This window comes from Ostrinia nubilalis, chromosome 17, assembly GCF_963855985.1.
Source record: "Ostrinia nubilalis chromosome 17, ilOstNubi1.1, whole genome shotgun sequence".
NCBI classification, from domain to species: domain Eukaryota; kingdom Metazoa; phylum Arthropoda; class Insecta; order Lepidoptera; family Crambidae; genus Ostrinia; species Ostrinia nubilalis.
Genome location: NC_087104.1, coordinates 9,176,894 through 9,198,435, shown reverse-complemented (window position 1 = coordinate 9,198,435; position 21,542 = coordinate 9,176,894). Strand labels below are relative to the sequence as shown.

The 21,542-nt window shown below is 35.2% G+C and overlaps 2 protein-coding genes across 3 annotated transcripts in view; one reads left to right on the top strand and one right to left on the bottom strand.

The window, feature by feature from the left end:
• The window catches only part of LOC135080026 (uncharacterized), a 258,168-nt gene extending 245,412 nt beyond the window's left edge, over positions 1-12,756 (top strand). The window contains exons 1-3 of one of the 2 annotated variants that reach the window (XM_063974695.1): positions 6,794-6,892; positions 8,588-8,661; positions 11,988-12,756. In XM_063974695.1, coding sequence (XP_063830765.1) covers positions 6,875-6,892; positions 8,588-8,661; positions 11,988-12,228 — 333 coding nt within the window. In that variant the 5' untranslated portion in view covers positions 6,794-6,874 and the 3' untranslated portion in view covers positions 12,229-12,756. Of the gene's footprint in view, positions 1-6,793; positions 6,893-8,587; positions 8,662-11,987 lie in introns of those variants that run through there. The other variant, XM_063974696.1, reaches the window with a different exon arrangement.
• Positions 1-21,542, bottom strand: part of LOC135080028 (semaphorin-1A) — a 451,301-nt gene that overhangs the window by 383,502 nt on the left and 46,257 nt on the right. The gene's annotated exons all lie outside the window — the stretch shown is intronic.

Below are 21,542 nucleotides of genomic sequence, written 5' to 3'. Positions count from 1 at the left end.
GAAAATAACTGAAAAAGAAGTGAAAAAAGTCATGTTTTTTTCTAATTAAATCCATTATTACTCCCTTAAAATGTATGAAACTTGTATCTGTTTTCTACTTTTGCTAATAGATAATTTTATTGGCTATCGCATGATATAAAATATTTGCTTATTAATGTTAAGCTACCCACGCTTTCACTTGTTTTTGAAGGAAGAGGTGAGAACTAAAAATTAAAAACTTAAATCCTTGTAATTTTGCGATAAATGGGTCAAGCCCCAAATTTGAAGTATTTTTATCGATAAAATTGTCCCTAGATTTGACCCATAAAGTTTGATCACTACATGCCCGGACACACTGTATAAACGCTATCTAAGTCCACCATCAAGGAACATTTTTTTTTTTTTAACAAGTGGGTAATCTCAGAATGAACTCGTGTCGACGGATGCGATTAAGAATATTCTTAATATCAACGTCTCTGCGCCGACGTGTATAATTATTTGTTTGTATAATTAATTATGTTTACTCGCATGGTTATGATGATTATGAAAAAATTCATCTGGGTTCGAATCGGGAATCGAATAGGTATCTCGGTACAATAAATTCTGTAACCGGATAATATGTAGGTACATTGCATTTAAAATAAAAATATTTTAAGCGGCCAGCACATACCTGTACATAGATGGCGCGTCGTCTAGGGACGCGGGTTACCTTGGTGTTCTGGTCGGTCTTTAATGGCGCTTCCCGCGTTGCGCTGGCAGCGCTGGGCATGCGGCGGCGGCGGCGCGGCGCTGCGGCGTAAATAACGGCGCCTGCGCTTGTGGAAGGCGGCGTGGTTGCGCCGCGGGCGGGTGATAGGTCTTAGCCCATCATACCATACAGCAGGGCGTAGCTTGTCGGTACGGCCTCTGTATAAAGCCTCGATTCACACAGTTATGCGAACGGCTAAAGCTTAAATTATATATTCAGTGCAGCAGCCTGGATTAGATGTCATATCAAATAAATACCTCTTTTCCCGTTTTAGAGGATTATAATGAGTTATAGTTGTCGACCGTCGATGTAATTGGTCGACCGACCGGAAATGTAGAAAGATCTTTGTAAGTTTCCAACAAAAAAATGTGAGACTGATAAGTACTCACAATCACAATGTCAGTTAATATGAGTCGTTGCATAGAAAACACGACATATTGTCATACTTCATATATAAAGTAGGCATTTATTTCCACTTCGACTCGGTTCGGTCAACAAACCGGCCTAAGGTTTATTTAGGATCTTTTATTCTGACCTTATAATAGCAAGTAATGAATCTACATAAATGCACTTTGAATTTTGATCTGATACTTATTTCTTTCTTACTAGCCTTTGTATTTAGACCAATATCGATTGGTGTAATGTATAAAAATACGAAACAACAAAATTATTCAGTTACCCTTTGTAGCATTGAACAATGTGTATGGCCACAGGGTCATCGGTCGTTATAAAAGCAGGCGGAGGCTCGACTGGGGCGAGTGCGTCCGCGGCGCCGGGTCATCATGCTCCAAGACGGTTGATGGTTCATAAGGTGTAAGGCCAAGAAGGCAAGCTCTTAATGTGGGTAGTTTCGTAGAAACGCAACATTTTTCTGTATGAGCTCATTATGTTCTGTTTTTACGGCTTTTAAAAATGGCCGAAAAGAAGATACTTAACTCGTAAAAGTGAATAATATTACAATACCTGGCTATCTCGGTAGTTAATATCTCGTTTTTACTCGCTAGAGCAAAAAACGGCTACTGGTTAAAAAATAACCGAACATAAAGTGGCTGCTGGTTAATATCTCGTATTAACGCTACTGGTTAAAAAATGACCCGCAAAAATGACCGAATATAAAGTGGTTGCTGGTTAATATCTCGTATTAACTCGCTAGAGCAGAAAATGGCTACTGGGTAACATCTCGCATTACCTCGGAGAAAAAAATGGCTACTGGGTAACATCTCGCATTACCTCGGAGCAAAAGAATGGCTACTGGGTAACATCTCGCATTACCTCGGAGCAAAAAATGGCTACTGGTTAACATCGCGCGTTAACTTGGAGCTAAAAATGGGTCAAAGTTACGCGTCGTGTCACAACGCTTATAATAAAAATGTACGAGCACTTGCACAAAATAGTTGTTACAACCAACCTTGTGTTGGGTCTAATTCTCGTCACTACACTGCACAACTTAAAATAATTACGTTTTTTGTCGGTAAAAACGTCCTGGTGACGTCACTTAAGCATTTTTCTTATACTGCGTGCGGTCGTTGCGCGTGCGCACAAAGGAATGAGACCGCTCGGACACCGAGCCCACAGCGTGGTAGGGGTGGGGTTGCCCGCTCTTTTGTTTTTTACTACTACTACGCTGAATATTGTGTGCGGATTGGCTTGTCGTACAGGGGTACTACACGGTAAAATAAATCTCGGAGGCGAAAACAGGATAATTTGCATATTAATGTGTAAATCATCATCATCATCATTTCAGTCACAGGACGTCCACTGCTGAACATAGGCCTCCCCCAATGATTTCGTGATTGACCGGTTGGTAGCGGCCTGCATCCAGTGCCTTCCTAACTTTATGAGGTCATCTGTCGGTCTTGAGCCGGACATCCTATGCTGTCTAAGCCTGTGCAATGTGTAAATAGTAGCCAAAATAATATCTAATTTTCATTGCAATCTCCGGCACCAAAACATTTATATCATTACAATGAGGAGGTCTTAATGATATCCTTTCCAGGAATTTCATACGGATATGTTATTGGTATACAGACTGCACGTCAAGCTAAGGGGTCTTGTGTAGAGGTAATAGGGTTGATTTTTCAACAACAATGTATGTTTAATTGCAGCAACTCATCCCAAGCGTTAAATAGTGGTATTACACACCTTACTTATGATTGACACAGTAAAAATTAAGTATAGTAGGTAATACATGCACTCATTTAGCACTATTTTATAGGCACATTTATTTTTCGAAGCCAAGTCAAGTCAAAAAAAACCGGGGGGTGGGGATGAAAATCATTCATTTTTCATATCCACCCCACTGTTTTTTGACTTGACTCGACTAATTTCCGCGCAGTGTAAATCGGCCACATGAAATATAGATGACTAATTGCACCAACTTAATTTATTTATTCGTATGAAGTCACTTTAATGCTTGTAAATAAAATTCTTTCATAATATTTATCGTTATAATTACTATTGTTTAATAATACGTACCTAACAATTGATTTAACTCCAGTAAAATATAATTAATTGTGTATGTACACTACTTTTCTAGACATAGGTTTTCCCAACATCTTCATCTAACAACTGTGAGAAAAAATAATAATGTAGAGTTTTTCGTGTAGATGATTGAAACAAAGCAATCTTTTTCTATTAATTAATGATGTTAAAAACTCATATATTTTTTGCAATTAAGCTTTTCAGAAGCTATGATACCTTCCATTTATCCCTTCCACTGCTTCATAGTCTTGATTGAAGTAAAGATGGTTAAAAAAACATTATTTTTGTTAATACCTAATGACTTTATAGCAGTAATTTATTTTCTTGCAACCACTCTTTTGAAAATTTTACCAGCCAGTGCTGAAAAGAAGCAGCGCAAGAAACTCAGCCACTATTTGATAGTATTGACGAACTACTGATTTACCAAAACTACGCTGTGTGTGTGGTCCTTGACACCATGAGTTAGTACAATGTAATACTAGAGTGAAACTGATTAATAAATAACTAGGTAACCGTCTCACTTGGAGTGCAGTGAACCGTGGACAGTAGTGGAATTAATCGCCAGGGGTTTCCGTAATAACTATACTCAATTTACTTGTATTAGTACATTATTATGGGTGAAAAGTTAGCGTGTGAAAACTTGTATAATTTGTAGGTCTAATTTAGATTCTAAATAAAAAACTAAAACGTGAACTGCGTCTTCGAACACGCATGGCATTTTTTTTATTTACAGGGTCGAATTGCATGCAATTCTAAATTATAACCCTGTAAATTCAATTATTGTTGTAGCGAAACCACATCGAAATTCATATAGCCGTAAGTAACCAATTAACAGACGAACACGCGAACTCGTCTTGTTTTGTAACAAATAAATGAAAAACATAAACAAAAACATGCCTATTAAAGCGTGAGAATAAATAAATCGATATCTACAATAACATAATATAATTGCCGTGAACTTCTACAATATTATTCAATAACTGAAAACACCGCTAATGAAGTAGGTCACATTATGTAACATTAAAATTATTATTGTTATATAAAACAACTGACTCATTTAAAACTAATAACTCGTGCTACGTACGAGGCACACTACACACGTTATTAAGCATCTAATTGGTGGACTGAAATATAGATTTTGAAAATAACATTTTAGCTGGCCAACTAATCAAAGTACTTTGTATAGGATTAACCTGAAAATTAGTTAATCAACATTCTTGCAATATCGCGTCACATGTACTTTTGATGATTTATTTAAAACGATATTGGACAATATTCACGGTACAATAAGCGAACTAAATGTACCGAAATTATTAAAGTGTATTCACGTTATTTCTTCATTATGTACTCGTGAAAACTTTGTGGAAAAATTGGAGTTGTCTAATTCTTCACTTCAGACGTTGGTTAGAAATCAAAAGTGATCATTATTTGCTGTGTTTATGTGAGTAATATTTTAATCGTGTTAAAAGAAACTATTCTTAAGCCTGTCTAACCAAAACAACGTTTTTCTCACGGACAAATTGCGCGTAAAAACACTCACTGGTAAACTACAACCGAAAAAACTAGACGAAAAACTGTTACCTAGTTAATTTTGATCAGACGAGTTTTGATTCATGTTAGTTTGTGAATTGCAAGTTTATCAATCTGGAATTCCCTCAATAGACGTCTAAACTGTGCTAATACAAAATACGAGTTAGCCCGGTCCACTTCAATAAACGCATTTTCTAGCAAACGAGTAGATGTAGAACGTAACGTGCGCGTAACGCAAATGGTACGTGTGTGTTAATAAATATTGAACTCGCTTCGGGATTTATGTTTTTATTTTGACAAGGGAGCGGTTGAATAGTTGGAAGCCAGGTAGAGATGACATTTATATCTTATTTAATATTTCAGAGAGTAATTTTCGGCTGCTATGTTGACCGCGTTATATTAGGTGTGTAACTTATAAGGGAGAGTCCGCTAATTTGGACCAGTTTTTTTCAATCCCATTTTACACATAGTTTTCTTTTGTTTTTGCTAATGTCCATGGTATATAATAAAAGATACATTATTCAACTTACTATTTCATAAGTATTAATTAACATGATTGTTGTATATTTAGCACAAATCAACAAAGTACGAGTTCAGAGCTTCGGTCCAATTTAGCCAACCGGTTCGATAATTTGTACCACAGGGTTACTAAATTGGATTTCAATAAATTTCAAGCCTATAAAAAAACTATGGCAAAATATTATACGATACATTTTTAACAAATTAGGAAACGAAAAGGAACAGTAGTTAATAACATAGACAATCGATATTGTTTTACACGTTATCACGATTTTGAGTATAAGTTTTGTAATTCCAACTATCGTAACGCACACTTGTACCTAATCTACTTTGCCAGTCTTTTGCTTTCATTTATTGTTAGTCAAACATAACTACGCTATTATAATTACAAAATATGATTTACTAAAAAAAAATACAAAATCCTTTGGTAAAGTTCCATACAACTTGATGTGGTACAATTTAGCCGACTAGGTGGTAGTGCTTTTAAAAAATCGGTAAAAAATATAGCTTATAAATACCGAAAAATGTTTCAAATAATTGTAATCCACACTAATTTACGCTTCTAGATAATATATTAGAAACACCCTGTGATTAAATTTAACAAAATTACAAACTAAACATGTATTGTCAAAAGTTACTTGAAAACAATGAAAAAATACTTTTCAAAATAAAACACACGTGTTCGTTGTCACGGCAAAAACCACATGGCCGATATTAATTGAATTTAGTTGTGTATCGCTGAGTGTTGCAATTACAGACATTCAATAAATACTTTACGAAATATGAGGGTGGTACAATTTACCCGGCGGTACAATATACCGAACTCTCCCCTAATTACTTGATCAATTAACTGTGTATTTTCACCAATCATTCGAGTATGTTTATGTTTATAAGAACATTTAAGATACAGGAGCGATGAAAGTATTAATATTATCAGGAGGCATTATATTCTCCCGACTGGCTCTATCGGTAACTTATCAGTCTAGGTGTTCTAGTGCTAGCTACGTTACGTAATAAAGTATCTACCTCGATGTTCGATTTATCGCTAATGCATAATTTATAAGGTACGAGTAGTTTCACGTCTAGTAGCGTCTTTTACCTATTAGATATAAACTTCTTCTGTTAGTTTTTTTTCTACCGTATGAAAATCAAGAAAAGTCTTGGATTTCAAAAGAAAATGTATCGGAAAATTCACCTTCTTAAAAGTGCCACAAAACAAAAAGGCCTACCTACATACACGAGGATATTTCAGATAGTCTATAACTTAAGAAACTTAATAGAAGGGTTATTGTTGGAGACAGATCTTGTCCCAGGGCTTAGCAGCAGTCTTTAGCCATATTGTTGTATTTATAGATTTTCAGGTTTTGTTCGTATTATTTCTGTGATCTTCTTTTCATGTATCTTTTCACGTCTGTTGTTAACATTTATCTTAACTTTTGTTTTTTATTTTATTTAATAAATTAAATTTCCCAGGAGCGCAAGTCCTCGCGTAACGCGCAACATAACGTGCTAAGCGCGCCGGGCAAGCCCAGGCAGCGTAACGCAGAGCTTACACAACCGTAGTACATATTAACGCGATGCGCCGGCGCACACCACAGTGACACACCGGCTGCCGACATGATCTACAACATCGCTGTGAGTCCTTTATTTATATATTTAAATATAAATTAATTAAATTGTACCACTAAATCGGGAAAACATCCATTTTTGATTGATTCATTATAATATTATCATTGTAATAAATAATAAGAAAAACAAAATTATTTTACAATATTAATTATATTGATAAGCTATTTGCTGTTGTTATTAATAATTGACAAACTATTAACCATACTCAAGTTCAAACTCTAGTTTGATATTTTGATATTACTTATTATTTTTTTGCATTTCTTTTCGATTCATAATAAACAAGACCAAGACTGAGGGCAATAAAGTAAAGACGGTCATGTGAACCCTTAACTATTAATATTATAAGTCAATTCTGTCTTAAGAATTTACTAATAGTATTTTCTGCAGGGATGCTCTAAAAATTAAGAAACCCTACCCTTTGCAAAATTATAGGCACTCATAATCAGCTATAAACCGGCTTTATCATAGTACTTAATCGGCCAGTTTATTGTTACTGTTTTAATAATTAAGCGGACTATTCCATCCTGTTAATCATCTTTTACGTAACTGTTTTTTAAACTACAAGTCCATTGCATAAATTATGTAAGAAATAAATAAAAATAGATCAGTGAATTTCAATCTAGAGTTTTAGTCGCGTGTCCTTCTTTGTCCTCCTTCCAAAATCCAGGATATGAACTACATCCCTATTTTTGCCCTCTTTTTGTTCGTCGCTACACTCTTGCCAGAGTGGTCGTGGTCGTCACACCAGGTCCGGTGAAAAGCCTCACAATCCGTCGCCATTCCTCCCTCACTGCAGCTTTTGAGCACTCGTGGAGTGGACCTTTGAGTGCGGTTTTGTTTCGTTCCACCCATTCTCAAAAAATCACACTTATTAGTAGGATAAATACCTACTTTAGGCCTGATATTAAAGGATTTGTCGCACTGAATGTGATCTGCGGTCAGTTCAAAGTAAATGCAGCTCGCATAATGTATCTTGATCCTACTTTGACCTGACCGCAACCAATGTGGCAGATCCTTTAATAAAAACATAGTAAATCCTTAAAACTATCTCTTGGAAAAATGCAGGTAGATTCAGTAACGAGTGACGAAAGGTCTGAGCCATCGATTGGTATTATGGTTCGTTTTTTTATAAACTGGCATCTTTTTAAATGCATTACTATGCAGAACTGCGCCGTTACGTCTTTATTTAGGTCATGCGTGTGCGCAAGACATATTTGGCTAGCCGGCCGTGTATCCTAGTACAGACGTCACATCAAGCTTAACAGTAGATCCTATGCAGTTGTAATAGATGCTATTTTGCAACAAAAATGGTGGCTGGTGTGCTCTTGACTGTACTACTATGACTGTGTCAAATTCGATCGTTATTATTGGAATAATTTGCAATTAAACTTTTTAAACTGATTAACATAATTAATGTAGTAAGTAAAGCTATTTCAGTTTCAACAAGTTAAAACGCTTAATTATTTTTCATCCGTTTAAAAATTAAATTGCTAAATACTTAATAACTGCAGTAATAAGTACATATATTGATCGAATTAGATGTTGTGTTAATTAGTTTACAAATTATAACACATTTTATAACATAATTGACATTTTGAATTAATTTTCAATCGTTTTATTTTTCTACAAAAAGAAATGTATGTTTTTTTTCTTTTGTAACATAGCATTTTGTAACATAACTATATTTTTTTGTCTTTCCAGTCGACTTTTGCTCTGCTGATGGCAGCTGCGTGCGTGGCTTCGCCGGTGCCGGAGCCTGACCCTCACCACACACGGTAAGCCTTCAGCTTTGCCATCTTATTTCCCTTATTTCGGGTTAGTCCCAACGGCCCCGGTGGATCTGCCCCGTCAACGGGGTGGATGGGAAAAAGTGTTTCAACGACCCCGGTAGTCATAGTCTTAGCGTTCAACGGGGTGGATGGAACACATCAAGTGTCAACCACCCCGGTATATCGTTTAACGGGGCGGATGGATCAAATCAAGTTTCAACCACCCCGGTATTTCACTAAACGTGACGGATGACACAGATCTACAAGGTTCCACCTCGGTATTGCATACCGAAAATAAAACCTGTTAATAAAATAAAAAATAATAATATGTAAATAATAATCAGTTTTAATTAGTTTTATTTAACAGTCACTGTTTAAAAAATCTTCAGCATAAAAGTAAGTTTAATTGTCACAAAATATTATGGTCATAAACCTATAGATTACTTTTAGAATCACAGATGCGCAATTGCATTAATCAGTCAATATTAATAACACTCTAATAGTCTAATGTGATAAAAAGTAACTCTAAAACTCCTCACTAACAAATAATAACAAGGAAATCTAAAATTTTACAAAATATAATTATTATTTAAGAATCACAGATACATAGTTACATTAATCAGGTGTTGATTAACAATAGTACTTAAACTTCTAATTAAATAAATCATTAATAACGAAAAAAAGTATTCTAAAATTGACATAAAAATATCACGGTAACAAATTATGATTATTAGTTTTAGAATCACAGATGCGCAATTATATTTATCAGTCAATAAACACTTTAATGTTATTAAAAAAGTAACTCTTAAACTACTACTAACAAATAATAACAACAAAAAAAAAATCTAAAATTATTACAGAACATAATAATTATTACTTTAGAATCACAGAGACGTTAATTTTCATACAAAATAAATTTTATAAAATGCGATTTGTATGAAAATTAAAATAATTAAAATGAAGATATCAATTTTCTGATTTCACCATACCATTTATATGCCCATGTTATCATGGGCTAGTGTCGGCTCATATACCCATTTACCTAACACCATGTAGAAATAATAATCATATTTTTTTACAATTATATTTTGTGTCAATTTTACAAATTATTCTTTTGTTGTTAATGATTTATTTAATTAGATAATAGTTTAAGCGCTAGTGTTAATCAACAACTGATTAATGTAGGTAACTACGTCTCTTCGTCGTCGTTACGTTCCCTCTAATATGGTCGAGTGAAGCGATGGCTGGTTCACTCGTCATGTCTGTGAACAGGCGCTGCTTTCGGGGACTGGTCAATCCAAGTTATTCAAATTTATGTATGCGAGTCATTTCTACTAGTATTTTAATATTATGTAAGTCTAGATATTAGCACGTCACTACCTTGTTTAATATACCACGCAATTTTGTATACCCATTCTTATAAGATACACCATACAAGAATGCATGGTAAATTCAGTGAACTGCTCCTGAATCGAATGAACCTACTACTGCTATTTCTATTTATACAGGGTGGAATTTTGTAATGCCACCTGGAGGGAAAGTACTCTTAATATTGTAGATAGAAAAAATTCTCAAAGAAAACATTCCTTTATTTTTTAAAAGAAATAGAACTGCATTCAAAGATTTCCAAAAATTTGCTTGCCACACCAGGGAATCGAACCAACTAAAATCTGTTAAAAATTACACCCTGTATTTATATTACATCGATCTTTTGGGTTAAGTATAAGGATGAAATCTCTCTAACATACTTGATAAATCAAATGAAAGGAAAACCATGAAATCTTAAATTATTGTAATAAGTTCAGTTCAATCTTTGAATGCAGTTCTCTTTCTTTTCAAAAATAAAGGAATGTTTTCTTTCAGTAAAAATTTCTATCTACAGTATTAAGAGTACTTTCCCTCCAGGTGGCATTTCAAAATTCCACCCTGTATATGCAGACAGTGGTGACTGAGTTTGTTGCGGCGCTTCTTCTCAGCACTTGCCAAATGTTGGTCTCGAAGCGCTGGTAGGGTAAAAAGATTATGAGACGTCATGTAGAGGCTCCTTAAGAGCAAAATGACGATTTGTAACAACTATTTATTAGTCTAAACAAATAAAGAAATTTTGACTTTGACTTTGACTTCTGTGATTCTAAAGTAATAATTATTATTATATTCTGGAATAATTTTAGTTTTTTTTTTGTTGTTATTATTTGTTAGTAGTAGTTTAAGAGTTACTTTTTTAATAACATTAAAGTGTTTATTGACTGATAAATGTAATTGCGCATCTGTGATTCTAAAACTAATAATCATAATTTGTTACCGTGATATTTTTATGTCAATTTTAGAATACTTTTTTTCGTAATTAATGATTTATTTAATTAGAAGTTTAAGTACTATTGTTAATCCACACCTGATTAATGTAACTATGTATCTGTGATTCTTAAATAATAATTATATTTTGTAAAATTTTAGATTTCCTTGTTATTATTTGTTAGTGAGGAGTTTTAGAGTTACTTTTTATCACGTTAGACTATTAGAGTGTTATTAATATTGACTGATTAATGCAATTGCGCATCTGTGATTCTAAAAGTAATCTTTAGGTTTATGACCATAATATTTTGTGACAATTAAACTAACTTTTATGCTGAAGATTTTTTAAACAGTGACTGTTAAATAAAACTAATTAAAACTGATTATTATTTACATATTATTATTTTTTATTTTATTAACAGGTTTTATTTTCGGTATGCAATACCGAGGTGGAACCTTGTAGATCTGTGTCATCCGTCACGTTTAGTGAAATACCGGGGTGGTTGAAACTTGATTTGATCCATCCGCCCCGTTAAACGATATACCGGGGTGGTTGACACTTGATGTGTTCCATCCACCCCGTTGAACGCTAAGACTATGACTACCGGGGTCGTTGAAACACTTTTTCCCATCCACCCCGTTGACGGGGCAGATCCACCGGGGCCGTTGGGACTAACCCCTTTTCGATGTAATAAAAGTTATTTTGCAACAAAAAATTATAGTTTGATTGTACAATCGTCTTTAACTCTTTGCAAGAGCACACTAGTACAAATAAATAGTGGAAATAAAAACAAAAACCTCATTGAATTTGTCTTATATTTGGGGAATACTTATACCTACTATAGCTACATACATTTATCATGATGAGTTTTATATTAAAAAGATAAAATTTCACCCTGTATTATTATGAGACGCTGGGGATTCAAATCTGCTACCCTGCTGCTGGTAGATAATATTCCACGTTGGTGACGTGACCTAACAATAAATTGTCATTGAACTTTTTTGACAAAAGTTTGAATAATGGCATGTTTATTTTCCAGTATCAAGATCCACGTCCCCCACGAGATCCACACCCTCCACCACCACCACGTCGAGACCGTTCCGGTGATCAAGACAGTTCCCGTCATCAAGACCGTGCCAGTTTACAAAGAGGTTCACGTGGTCAAACCTGTCCCAGTCATCAAGACCGTGGGCGTCCCAGTCTATCAGACCGTGGCCGTTGAGAAGCCTGTCTTCATACCCTACAAGGAACACGTCTCAGTATCCCATTCCTGGCATTGATTGAAAACACCTTCTTAGTTAGTACATAATAGGGTCACAAATACCTTGACACGTTCGTAGCATGTTAGGTTAGCGCAAATCAACAAATTTGTTTTGGCGATATTTTTTTGGATCTTGTACATTAGAAAAAGATGTCTTACACATATTTATTATGTACAAATAAGACTGAAATTGAACGTGAAGCCATGTAGATACAAGTCAGCAATATTCTTCTGATTTTTAAGTTCTGCCTTGTCATCTTTAGTTTTTGAAACCACATAGTTTCTAAGATGTAAATAATATTACGTTATCTTTATACTTTTTAACATTGTTATTATCTATTACTTATATGAAGTCCGTCGAAAAGTTAATTGTTATTTCGATGGGAGATTATCACCAAATTTATTGGTACCTGCTTACGCATATTTCTAAATGTACATACTATTGTAGCCACTCTACACTGTCGAAAATGACACTGAGAGAGAATCGAGTCGAAAATTATATAAATTGAAGTCATACACAAACGAAAAGTACACAATTGAAACCGAATCTGTGTTTTATTTCGAAATAAGTACAACGTACTTACCCTCGTTTTATCTTTTTGTACCTTTGACTTGTGTAAAAGAAATTGAGTAAAAGTGTCACTCCCCGATAATCAAAATTGAAATTATTAGACGATGAATAATGTATTTCACATTTGTAGTAACTTCGTTTCCCTTTTATCTCTATGAATGTGAACAAATTAAATAATCAGAGCACTCTGAAGTGGATACGCGAGTATTTTTTAAAACTGAGATGAAATATTTACGACTTTATTTACTTTTTCATAATCTGACCTACATCTACGTACACGTACAGTCCGCTTCAACAGCCTTCAACAGTTTTGAGAAAAATCTACTTTTAAACAGAACTCAACAAATTATATGTATTTTTTAATAAAACATGAAATGATACTTAAGACTCTTGGTATAAATATCGACTGAATCAGACATTGAACTTTTTCAGTGATCTGAACATTATTTCATTTTAATATCATATTTTAATGCCGCTAAGATTAACATTGTCTAGGGTTTTTTGTGAATTAAATAAAGGACAAAGCGAAGCGAAGAGCGATAACTAAATCGAATCTCATAAATGTCACATTGTTTATGATGCTTGAGCTACAGTTTTTATCGAGTATCATATTTTTATCTGTGGAACAGCGAAACGTCAAAGTTTAGCGTTGTTTGAACGCGTTATCACTCGGCGCACGCGTTTGTTGACTTGTCAAACTGCTACTCTATTTGTTTACTTACTGCGACGTCTGATTGTCACGTCGTAGTCGTAGGCTTCGCATAAAATATGTAAAACTACCTTCGTTCACTTTAGTCTGTCTAGAGAACTTTATAGCAGGCGTTCGTAATCAATAAGCTGATATCATATCAATAACAAAGTTAAGAATTTTTAGTTCACTAACTGCTTACTTAGATGTTTTTCCAAACCCTAAATAGCAGTCATAAAAGCAGCTTTTACACATCGCAGTATGACTTTAACTGCTTCGGTAGAATGAATGGGTTAGTGCTGAGAAAAAAGAAGCGCAAGAAACTCAGATAAATTAAAAACTTAGAAATTTTTTGAAGAAGATAATTCGTAAATCTCAATTGAACTTTGCAAATTTTATGAAGTGATAAAAATTCTCAATCAATTAAACACCATATTAACCACCTTAACGCCATTTCCCATTCATGAACACAATATGGGCCCAATCACCACATCGCTCGTTAAAGTCGTGATAATTTTTCCGCTCACTACTCGACATCCTGATATCGGACCAATTAATTCTTTTGTACTACACTTTCGAGGTAAAAACACAGCGGTATCTTACATACTTGTAACAGGGATCATTTTGCAATAAATTATGTACAGTTTCGTGCAGTTTGTACTGTCGACGGTACTGATAATTTCGCACACAACCCTTGACAACCCAGATAAGTGAACAAAACTGAGAATTTAAAAGCCAATTACATAATTTGCATAAAACAATGGGATGAACCTGTCGTTTAATTTATTGCCGTATCGAATGTGCATCGTCAGCTAAATACGCTATAAATGTGGTAATTAGTTTTCCGCTGTCACTGTAAAATCAATAATGACAAGTTATAGCTGAAAAATACTAGAAGAAACCATGGGTTAGTGTATGCTCCACGTACCTTCTCTTATGAGACTTACTTACTGTGACCACTATTTCGTTATCTTGTCAATAAAAGTAGCTATTGCATTATTTGGAATCTCTCGCATCTTGATTGTTTATCTTCTTTCAATAACTGTAGGTATAGGCAGATTTTGTAAAAACGTTTTTTATTTATTAGTTTTAGGTAATCGAGTTCAAAATTATTGTCCGCTTATTTATGAATATGTTTGTGATAAGCTGGCCTTATTTAGGATGATTCTAAACCACTAAATCCTGGTGGTTGCATTCGGTTAGATTAGCGGTTATCCCGCCCATGTAATGGAATTAGCGATAATAAACTTGGTATCGGAAACGTATCAATATTTAGGATTTGCATAAGTACTAAATTCATTAACCTATTTAGAATTTTCAGCATATCTACTGCAGTCGATATTATACACTAGCGGCCGCCCGCGACTTCGTACGCGTGGATCCCGTTTTACCCCCTTCATCTATCTTACGCGGTTTAGATTTTTTCATACAAATGTTTTTTCCCGCTAACTCCTTCGGTCTGATCACCACTTTCTAGCAGGCCAAGGGCTTCCTCGTTGTGGATAAAAAAAATATAAAAGAAAAATTCGAAGTTTTTTTAATACTATGTTATGATTAATCAAAAACTTTCATCAACTTTGATGGGAACCAGGCTAAATTTACCCCAAAAAAGTATACAGCCAGATATTTTTGTAACAAAACAACGGGGCGAGGGCAAAGTTACATTATTAATGAGGCTTAATCATGCGAACTCCACGTGATTTCCTGAAAATTATAGCCTCGACGAAATTTTTAAATTATACAACACAATAACCAATTATACAGGCCAGTAATTTCTCTATCCGAAACATCAGAGCGGAAAATTTGTTTTCGCAGACAAATAAACATACGTCAGCTGGATAATGATTGCACGGGCCGTTTTGCGGGGTACTTAATTAAAAAGAACAATATTCGCCGTTTTTGTTGTTTGGCGACGGACAGAGCCGCGTTTTTATACCATACGAGGTATTTGAATTAGCTTTAATGGGATATGCAATAGCAAATGGATTGTCCATTAAAAAATCCCCGAATGAGAACAACATAATACATGACGTCCCCATTAGAACTGCCGCTGCCAATTCGTGTTGTGAATTTTTGTCAACAGCACATCGTTTTTATTGAAAAATACCACTTAAACAACTACATGTATCATTTGAATCGCTGAAGTGACACTTTTTATAGTCTTTATTTGATCGAGACGAGAGTGGCACCTACACACCATGACTGCGCTTCTATCTTGCAGAGGTAATTATTGGTTCATTGACAATATTTTTTAGTACAGAAATAAAAATACCAGAATGCAACTGCCACGTTTTCTTCATTAATATTTACCATGAGAGCCATGCTCAATCTTCATCTAAGGCTCTTACCAACTGTAACTCTATATAACGACAAATAACCCGGAAGAAAAATCGCCACCAATTTAGTAAAGGACTAATAACTCCGCAAGAGGCCCTATCTTGTCGCTAGATGGCAGTTAAATAAGCCAAATTGTCCATCCCTTCGGACGGAGCCCAGTTTTATAGCACCTTATATCTTCTAGATTTGCCACTCCTTTTTCTCTGATAACATCGATTCATTATTCCTTTTGTTTTTGGGAAGTATACTAAACTTTCAGTTACGATAATTTTCATTTTTGCAGAGTACCCTCGACTATTCTAAACACCCTATATAAAAGCCCTTAAAGTGCTTCTTTGTTGTCTTAATTTGAACAGACAAAGAAGCTATTATAATTAACAAGATATCGTCAGAAAGGAATAATAACTAAGAGTTTGATATAAAAAAATACGATTCATTTTATATGATAAGACCCTGTCATTTTTTTATAAGGGCGTGTGCTATTATCGTAATTTACCCAACTCATACAGATTTTACGAGCCCTGCGTATTGCTTTTGAGAAAGCAGCAAAAATATGTCATCAAAGTCCTGAAATACAGTATCAAAGTCCCCGTTTCTGTCTTATCAGCAATCCTGGGGACATATACCAAAATATAGCGACATTCCCCTATCGGCCCCTAGCGAGAATCGTATGATCGGGGGTTTTCGACACCCCTCCCTCGCGCTTGCTGCAATGACGTAATCTTTAAAGAAGATAACTAATCTTCCTAATTGATCTTTTTCCTTGATGAGTTAAACAAATGAGAGAGAAGCACAGTTATGCGATGATAGGCATTAATACTTAGGGTTTTAGGAGTATTTTCGGCTGTTGTATTTAATGGCAGTGTTTTGTTTTCTTGAGGACCGGTGGCGGGACGCGGATTAAGCGAACCTCTTGTTAGAATTTGTGACGGTTTGTTGTAATCGTGATTAAATGTGTGCGGTATAGGGGAGAATGTGGAGTGATCATTGACAATGTGAAAGGACAATGTTCGTTCTCCATACATTGTTCGCCTAAAGAACCAACAATTTTGACATATTACTACCCGAAAGCGAAATAATACGATTCTGTGTGTAAGAACAATGATTCCTGATGGACACTTGCCATAAAATTAATGATTAAGAATATTAAATCACAGCGATTTTATAATATGTCGTTTATGACAACATGGCGTCTAATGTATTGTGTGAATGTATGAACACCGATTCGCGAAAAATGTTTTGTATTGTCGTCACGCCGAGTCGCAGCCAAATAGTATAAAATAATAGAACAAGTTTTAGAAATACAACTCGGCATTCCACTTTTACAATATGCCCACATATTGCACGTAAATAAACAACATGAATCGTAGGTTGTTTCCACCCTTGTCATCTGACACATGAAATAAACTCCTATTGTATTATAGATATCGAAGCCGAATCGTATATAATAATAGAATGGGTTTTGGAGATCACTCGGGGTTCCACTTTTATAAAATACCTACATATTACATAAAAATACCACGAATCATGAGTTTTCTTTTCACCATTTACATCTGACACGAGATAACAAACTCCTATCTCCATGACTACCATCGTAGTCTATGCCAAAGACTACAATATTTTAAGCAAGAAGTTTCAAACCTTAGCGGCTACGGTAACCCCTGGGCCACATACATCATGATAACATTCGGTCGACACCGGAACGAAGTCTTGCGATTATGCAAAAAAGCATCGTATTCTAGTGCGGCTATATCACGTTCAACCGGGGTTTTAATTCGACTAAAGTCCTGACTAAAGACTGGAAGAAAATACGCCGCATTGTATGAGCACTTCGTGTTCGTTAAAGCGGCTTCAGATCTAGAGCCCACATAGTTTTCTTTCCAATAATATCCGCAAGTAGCGCTGCATGATCTTTACAACAAAAACGGCAATAGTTATTAAGGTGCCAAAATTATATGATTACTTTGGCACGGTATTATACACGTGCGAAGATTTGTCATTTTCATTCATTTCTTCATCATCATCATCATTTCAGCCACAGGACGTCCACTACTGAACATAGGCCTCCCCCAATGACTTCCACATCGCACGGTTGGTAGCGGCCTGCATCCAGCGCCTTCCCGCTACCTTTATCAGGTCGTCGGTCCACCTTGTGGTGGGTTGACATTGCAGAATATGACTTTTGATAGGTTCATCATAGAATTCGGCGGGGATATCCTCACGGAGGAAGTTCGTAAAAGGCATAGCTGGGCATTAACTCGTTAATCCGTTAATCGTTAATTAACGAAGTTAACATTTCTATTAACGGATTAACTTTTAAGTTAACTTTAAAAAATGTTAACGGACTCGTTAACTTCCGTTAAATTATCCGAAGTCCGTTAATCGTTAATCCAGTACCTACTATTTACCAAAAAGATACAGCAGGGACGCTGAAAAACGCTAGAAAAACGCGTTCTGACAAGTACGTTCGGGCTTCCAGAACTTCCAGAACCCAAAACAACAGTTTTTGTAACCAGATCACTAACGACACTTGTTAGTATGTGTGGGACAACTCTTGCAACCGAGTTTAAGACCAGTTTTCCTCAACCGATTGAGCTGAAATTTGGTATACTTATGTAAGTACCTACGATGACATTGCAATGTTATGGTATCATTGAGCTGGTCTGATGATGGAGTCATGAGGTGGCCATAGGAGCTCCTAAATGAAACGGTGGCATCGCACCGAATTTGGGTTCGTTAGATTTGTCTTTTCGAGCACTTTAGTACTAGATGATGTCCAAGGTCCTGATGATGGAGTCAGGAGGTGGCCATAGGAATTCCAAAACGAAACGGTGGAAACTTATCGAGTTTGGGTCTGCTAGATTTGTCTTTTCGAGCACTTTGGTGCTAAATTGTATTGTAATTGAACCAAGGCTCTGAGATTGAGATACTACTAAAAGTGTAAAATAAAATTATAGTAATTAAAAAACTTTTTTAAAAACAAACTTTTATTCTGAAATTCAGTTGTACTAAAACGAAAAAAATAATTGTGTTAAGCAAGGTTCAAATAATTTCGAAAGCTTGTAGTGCAAACATAAAAGAGGAATAAATTCCATGCGCGATACAAGCTGTCGAAATTATTTGAACCTTGCATACAATTATTTTTTTCGTTTTATTATCATGTGTTAACGGATTAACGATTAACGTTAACTTGCGTTAAATCTTGCGAAATGTAACGTTTTAACGTTTAACGAAGTTAATTTTTTTATTAACGGTTTAACGATTAACGAAGTTAACTATTTGATCAACGGTGCCCAGCTATGGTAAAAGGGCGGAACAAGATCTTATAATAATGCAAGGCCGAAGCTGTTACGCGCGTGCTCCTACGTGTAATCCGGCGAGTATGCAATAAATAGTAATGTCTGGTAAATAGTGGTAATACGTATCGTTCGTTCGTTCGTTTCAGCCGAAAAGACGTCCACTGCTGGACAAAGGCCTCCCCCAAGGATTTCCACGAAGACCGATCCTGCACCGCTCGCATACAGGCACCTCCCGCGACCTTCACCAGATCGTCGGTCCACCTAGTGGGAGGCCTGCCCACGCTACGTCTTTCGGCTCGTGGTCGCCACTCAAGAACTTTCCTGCCCCAGCGGCCATCAGCTCTACGAGCTATGTGCCCCGCCCAGTCTATGTCTGTATGCGCTACGATTACAGGGTATCATTTTGCATAGTCGCAAGACTTCACTCCGCTGCTGTCAAATCAATGTCGCATAATGTTATCGCAATGTGTGTGGCCCTTGGCCAAATCACAGAAGCCTATGCGAAGAAAGAGCACTTGAATGACAATAAAAATCAGGGTTACCATTTTATAAGATTTCCTCACTATTGAGGGTAACAAAGTAACATTAATAATCTAGCCATTAATTACATTTATTACCTATACGAGAAAGTAAAGCAACATGCGGTTTTATTTTAATTTGTAAAATATTAAACCCCTCATATTTGTAACAGTTTGTTCCAAGTTTAGTTTTACTGTTTTGTTAACAGTATTGCTGTTTCAGCTGTCACTGTGAAGCTTTGGGAAAATAAATAAATAGAAAAAATATTAACATAAATATTTATTTAAGTTTTTATGTTCATTATCATAATATGCCAATTTAAGTTACACTGTGTGACAGTCTTTGACACTAAACAAACTCTTCAGCTTAATAATACCTACCTACAGGGCGTTTTTATAGTTACTCTTGCTGATGAAACAAGAAGGGTTGATTCTACTACTGAAATACAACTACTTTTCTTACAGGACCAATATCAAATTCTCAAAAAAATTCACATCCTCGTGATGGTGATAATTTCTATGGAGAGGTTTTTTTTATATTCGGTCTCTTGGGATAAGTTATTCCATTTGAGCAGTAGAATTAATCCTTTTTATTCGATCACATATAAAAACAACACAAGTGTTTAGGAAAACTTCTTCTTTGGTATGGTATCACTACGGAGTTATAATGTCGGCAACTCTGTATCACTGACTTGTAACTTTCAAACAGCATGAATAATAAGGGCACCACATTGGTTTTCTTTCTGAAAAAAGGCTTTCAGTTTTAGTACTAACCCTTTAGCACTATTTCATTGAAATAAAAATACAATAAACGCACAGAAGACTGAAATTGAGTCAACTGACGTGACATTTATAATTTGTTGACATTATGACAGTTTGACAAGACTAGGGATTGAAAAAGTTTTAATTGAAAAAGTAAAATGACAATTTATTAAAACGATTCACATGGATATAATCGATTAAAAATATTTATAAAATGTTCTGATACTTGCCTGTAGCGATTATCCAATCCTGGTTTCTACTGAAAAACTACCTCGTGGCAAGATTTTAATAAAATAATAAAATCTTTATCTTCTCTTTCACAATCTATAAAAGTTCATTTGGTCTATTATTATACATGTGCTATGAATGAGGGTTTTCGCGATTGAAAAATCCACGAGATGGCAATACGTAGACGCGAGGTCCAAATGCTGCATGATTGGTGGATATCTGTCAATGTCATGTCAAAAATAACCAATCATGCAGCATTTGGACCTCACGTCTACGTATTGCCATCTGGCGGATTTTTCAATCGCGAAAACCCTCATTGGCATAGATTATGAGAGACTGGCAACTATACTAGGTTGATATCAGGTGATCCGTCTGCTCATTTGCCTCCTGTCACATAAAAAAAAAAATATATGTTTCTCACACTTCAACTGGCATTGGATTCAACATCGGATTCTGACACTTTTACAGTTATGATACCATGAATATCAGTTTATGGTCCTAATTATTTTTATTTTATTTACGACCTTCGACCAGTTGGACACTTTAGATATCTTCTTGTAATAGTGTCAAACTGTCAATATCTTTTTAGCTTTTAACGCAAATCTAGTCTTCAAAGCAGTTTAATCGATTTATTTTATTTTCAAAATCGATATTTTATTGTCTATGATGGCCGCAGGAACATCACTATACATGGACTCCCAGCAATAAAGTACGGTAATGCCTCGTACAGATTTTATCGGCAAAAATTATGGAACTTGATAGGTTTTAGATCATGCCACGCACCAAAACGTCCGGAAGTTGTAATAGTATTATAGAATAAACGTTAAAAGACTTATTTATTTAATTTTTCAATGCTTAAGTGTCCATTAGAATGAAAGGGTGCTTAATGTATTAAAAAAAATAGAAAATATTTATGATGGCTTAATGTTT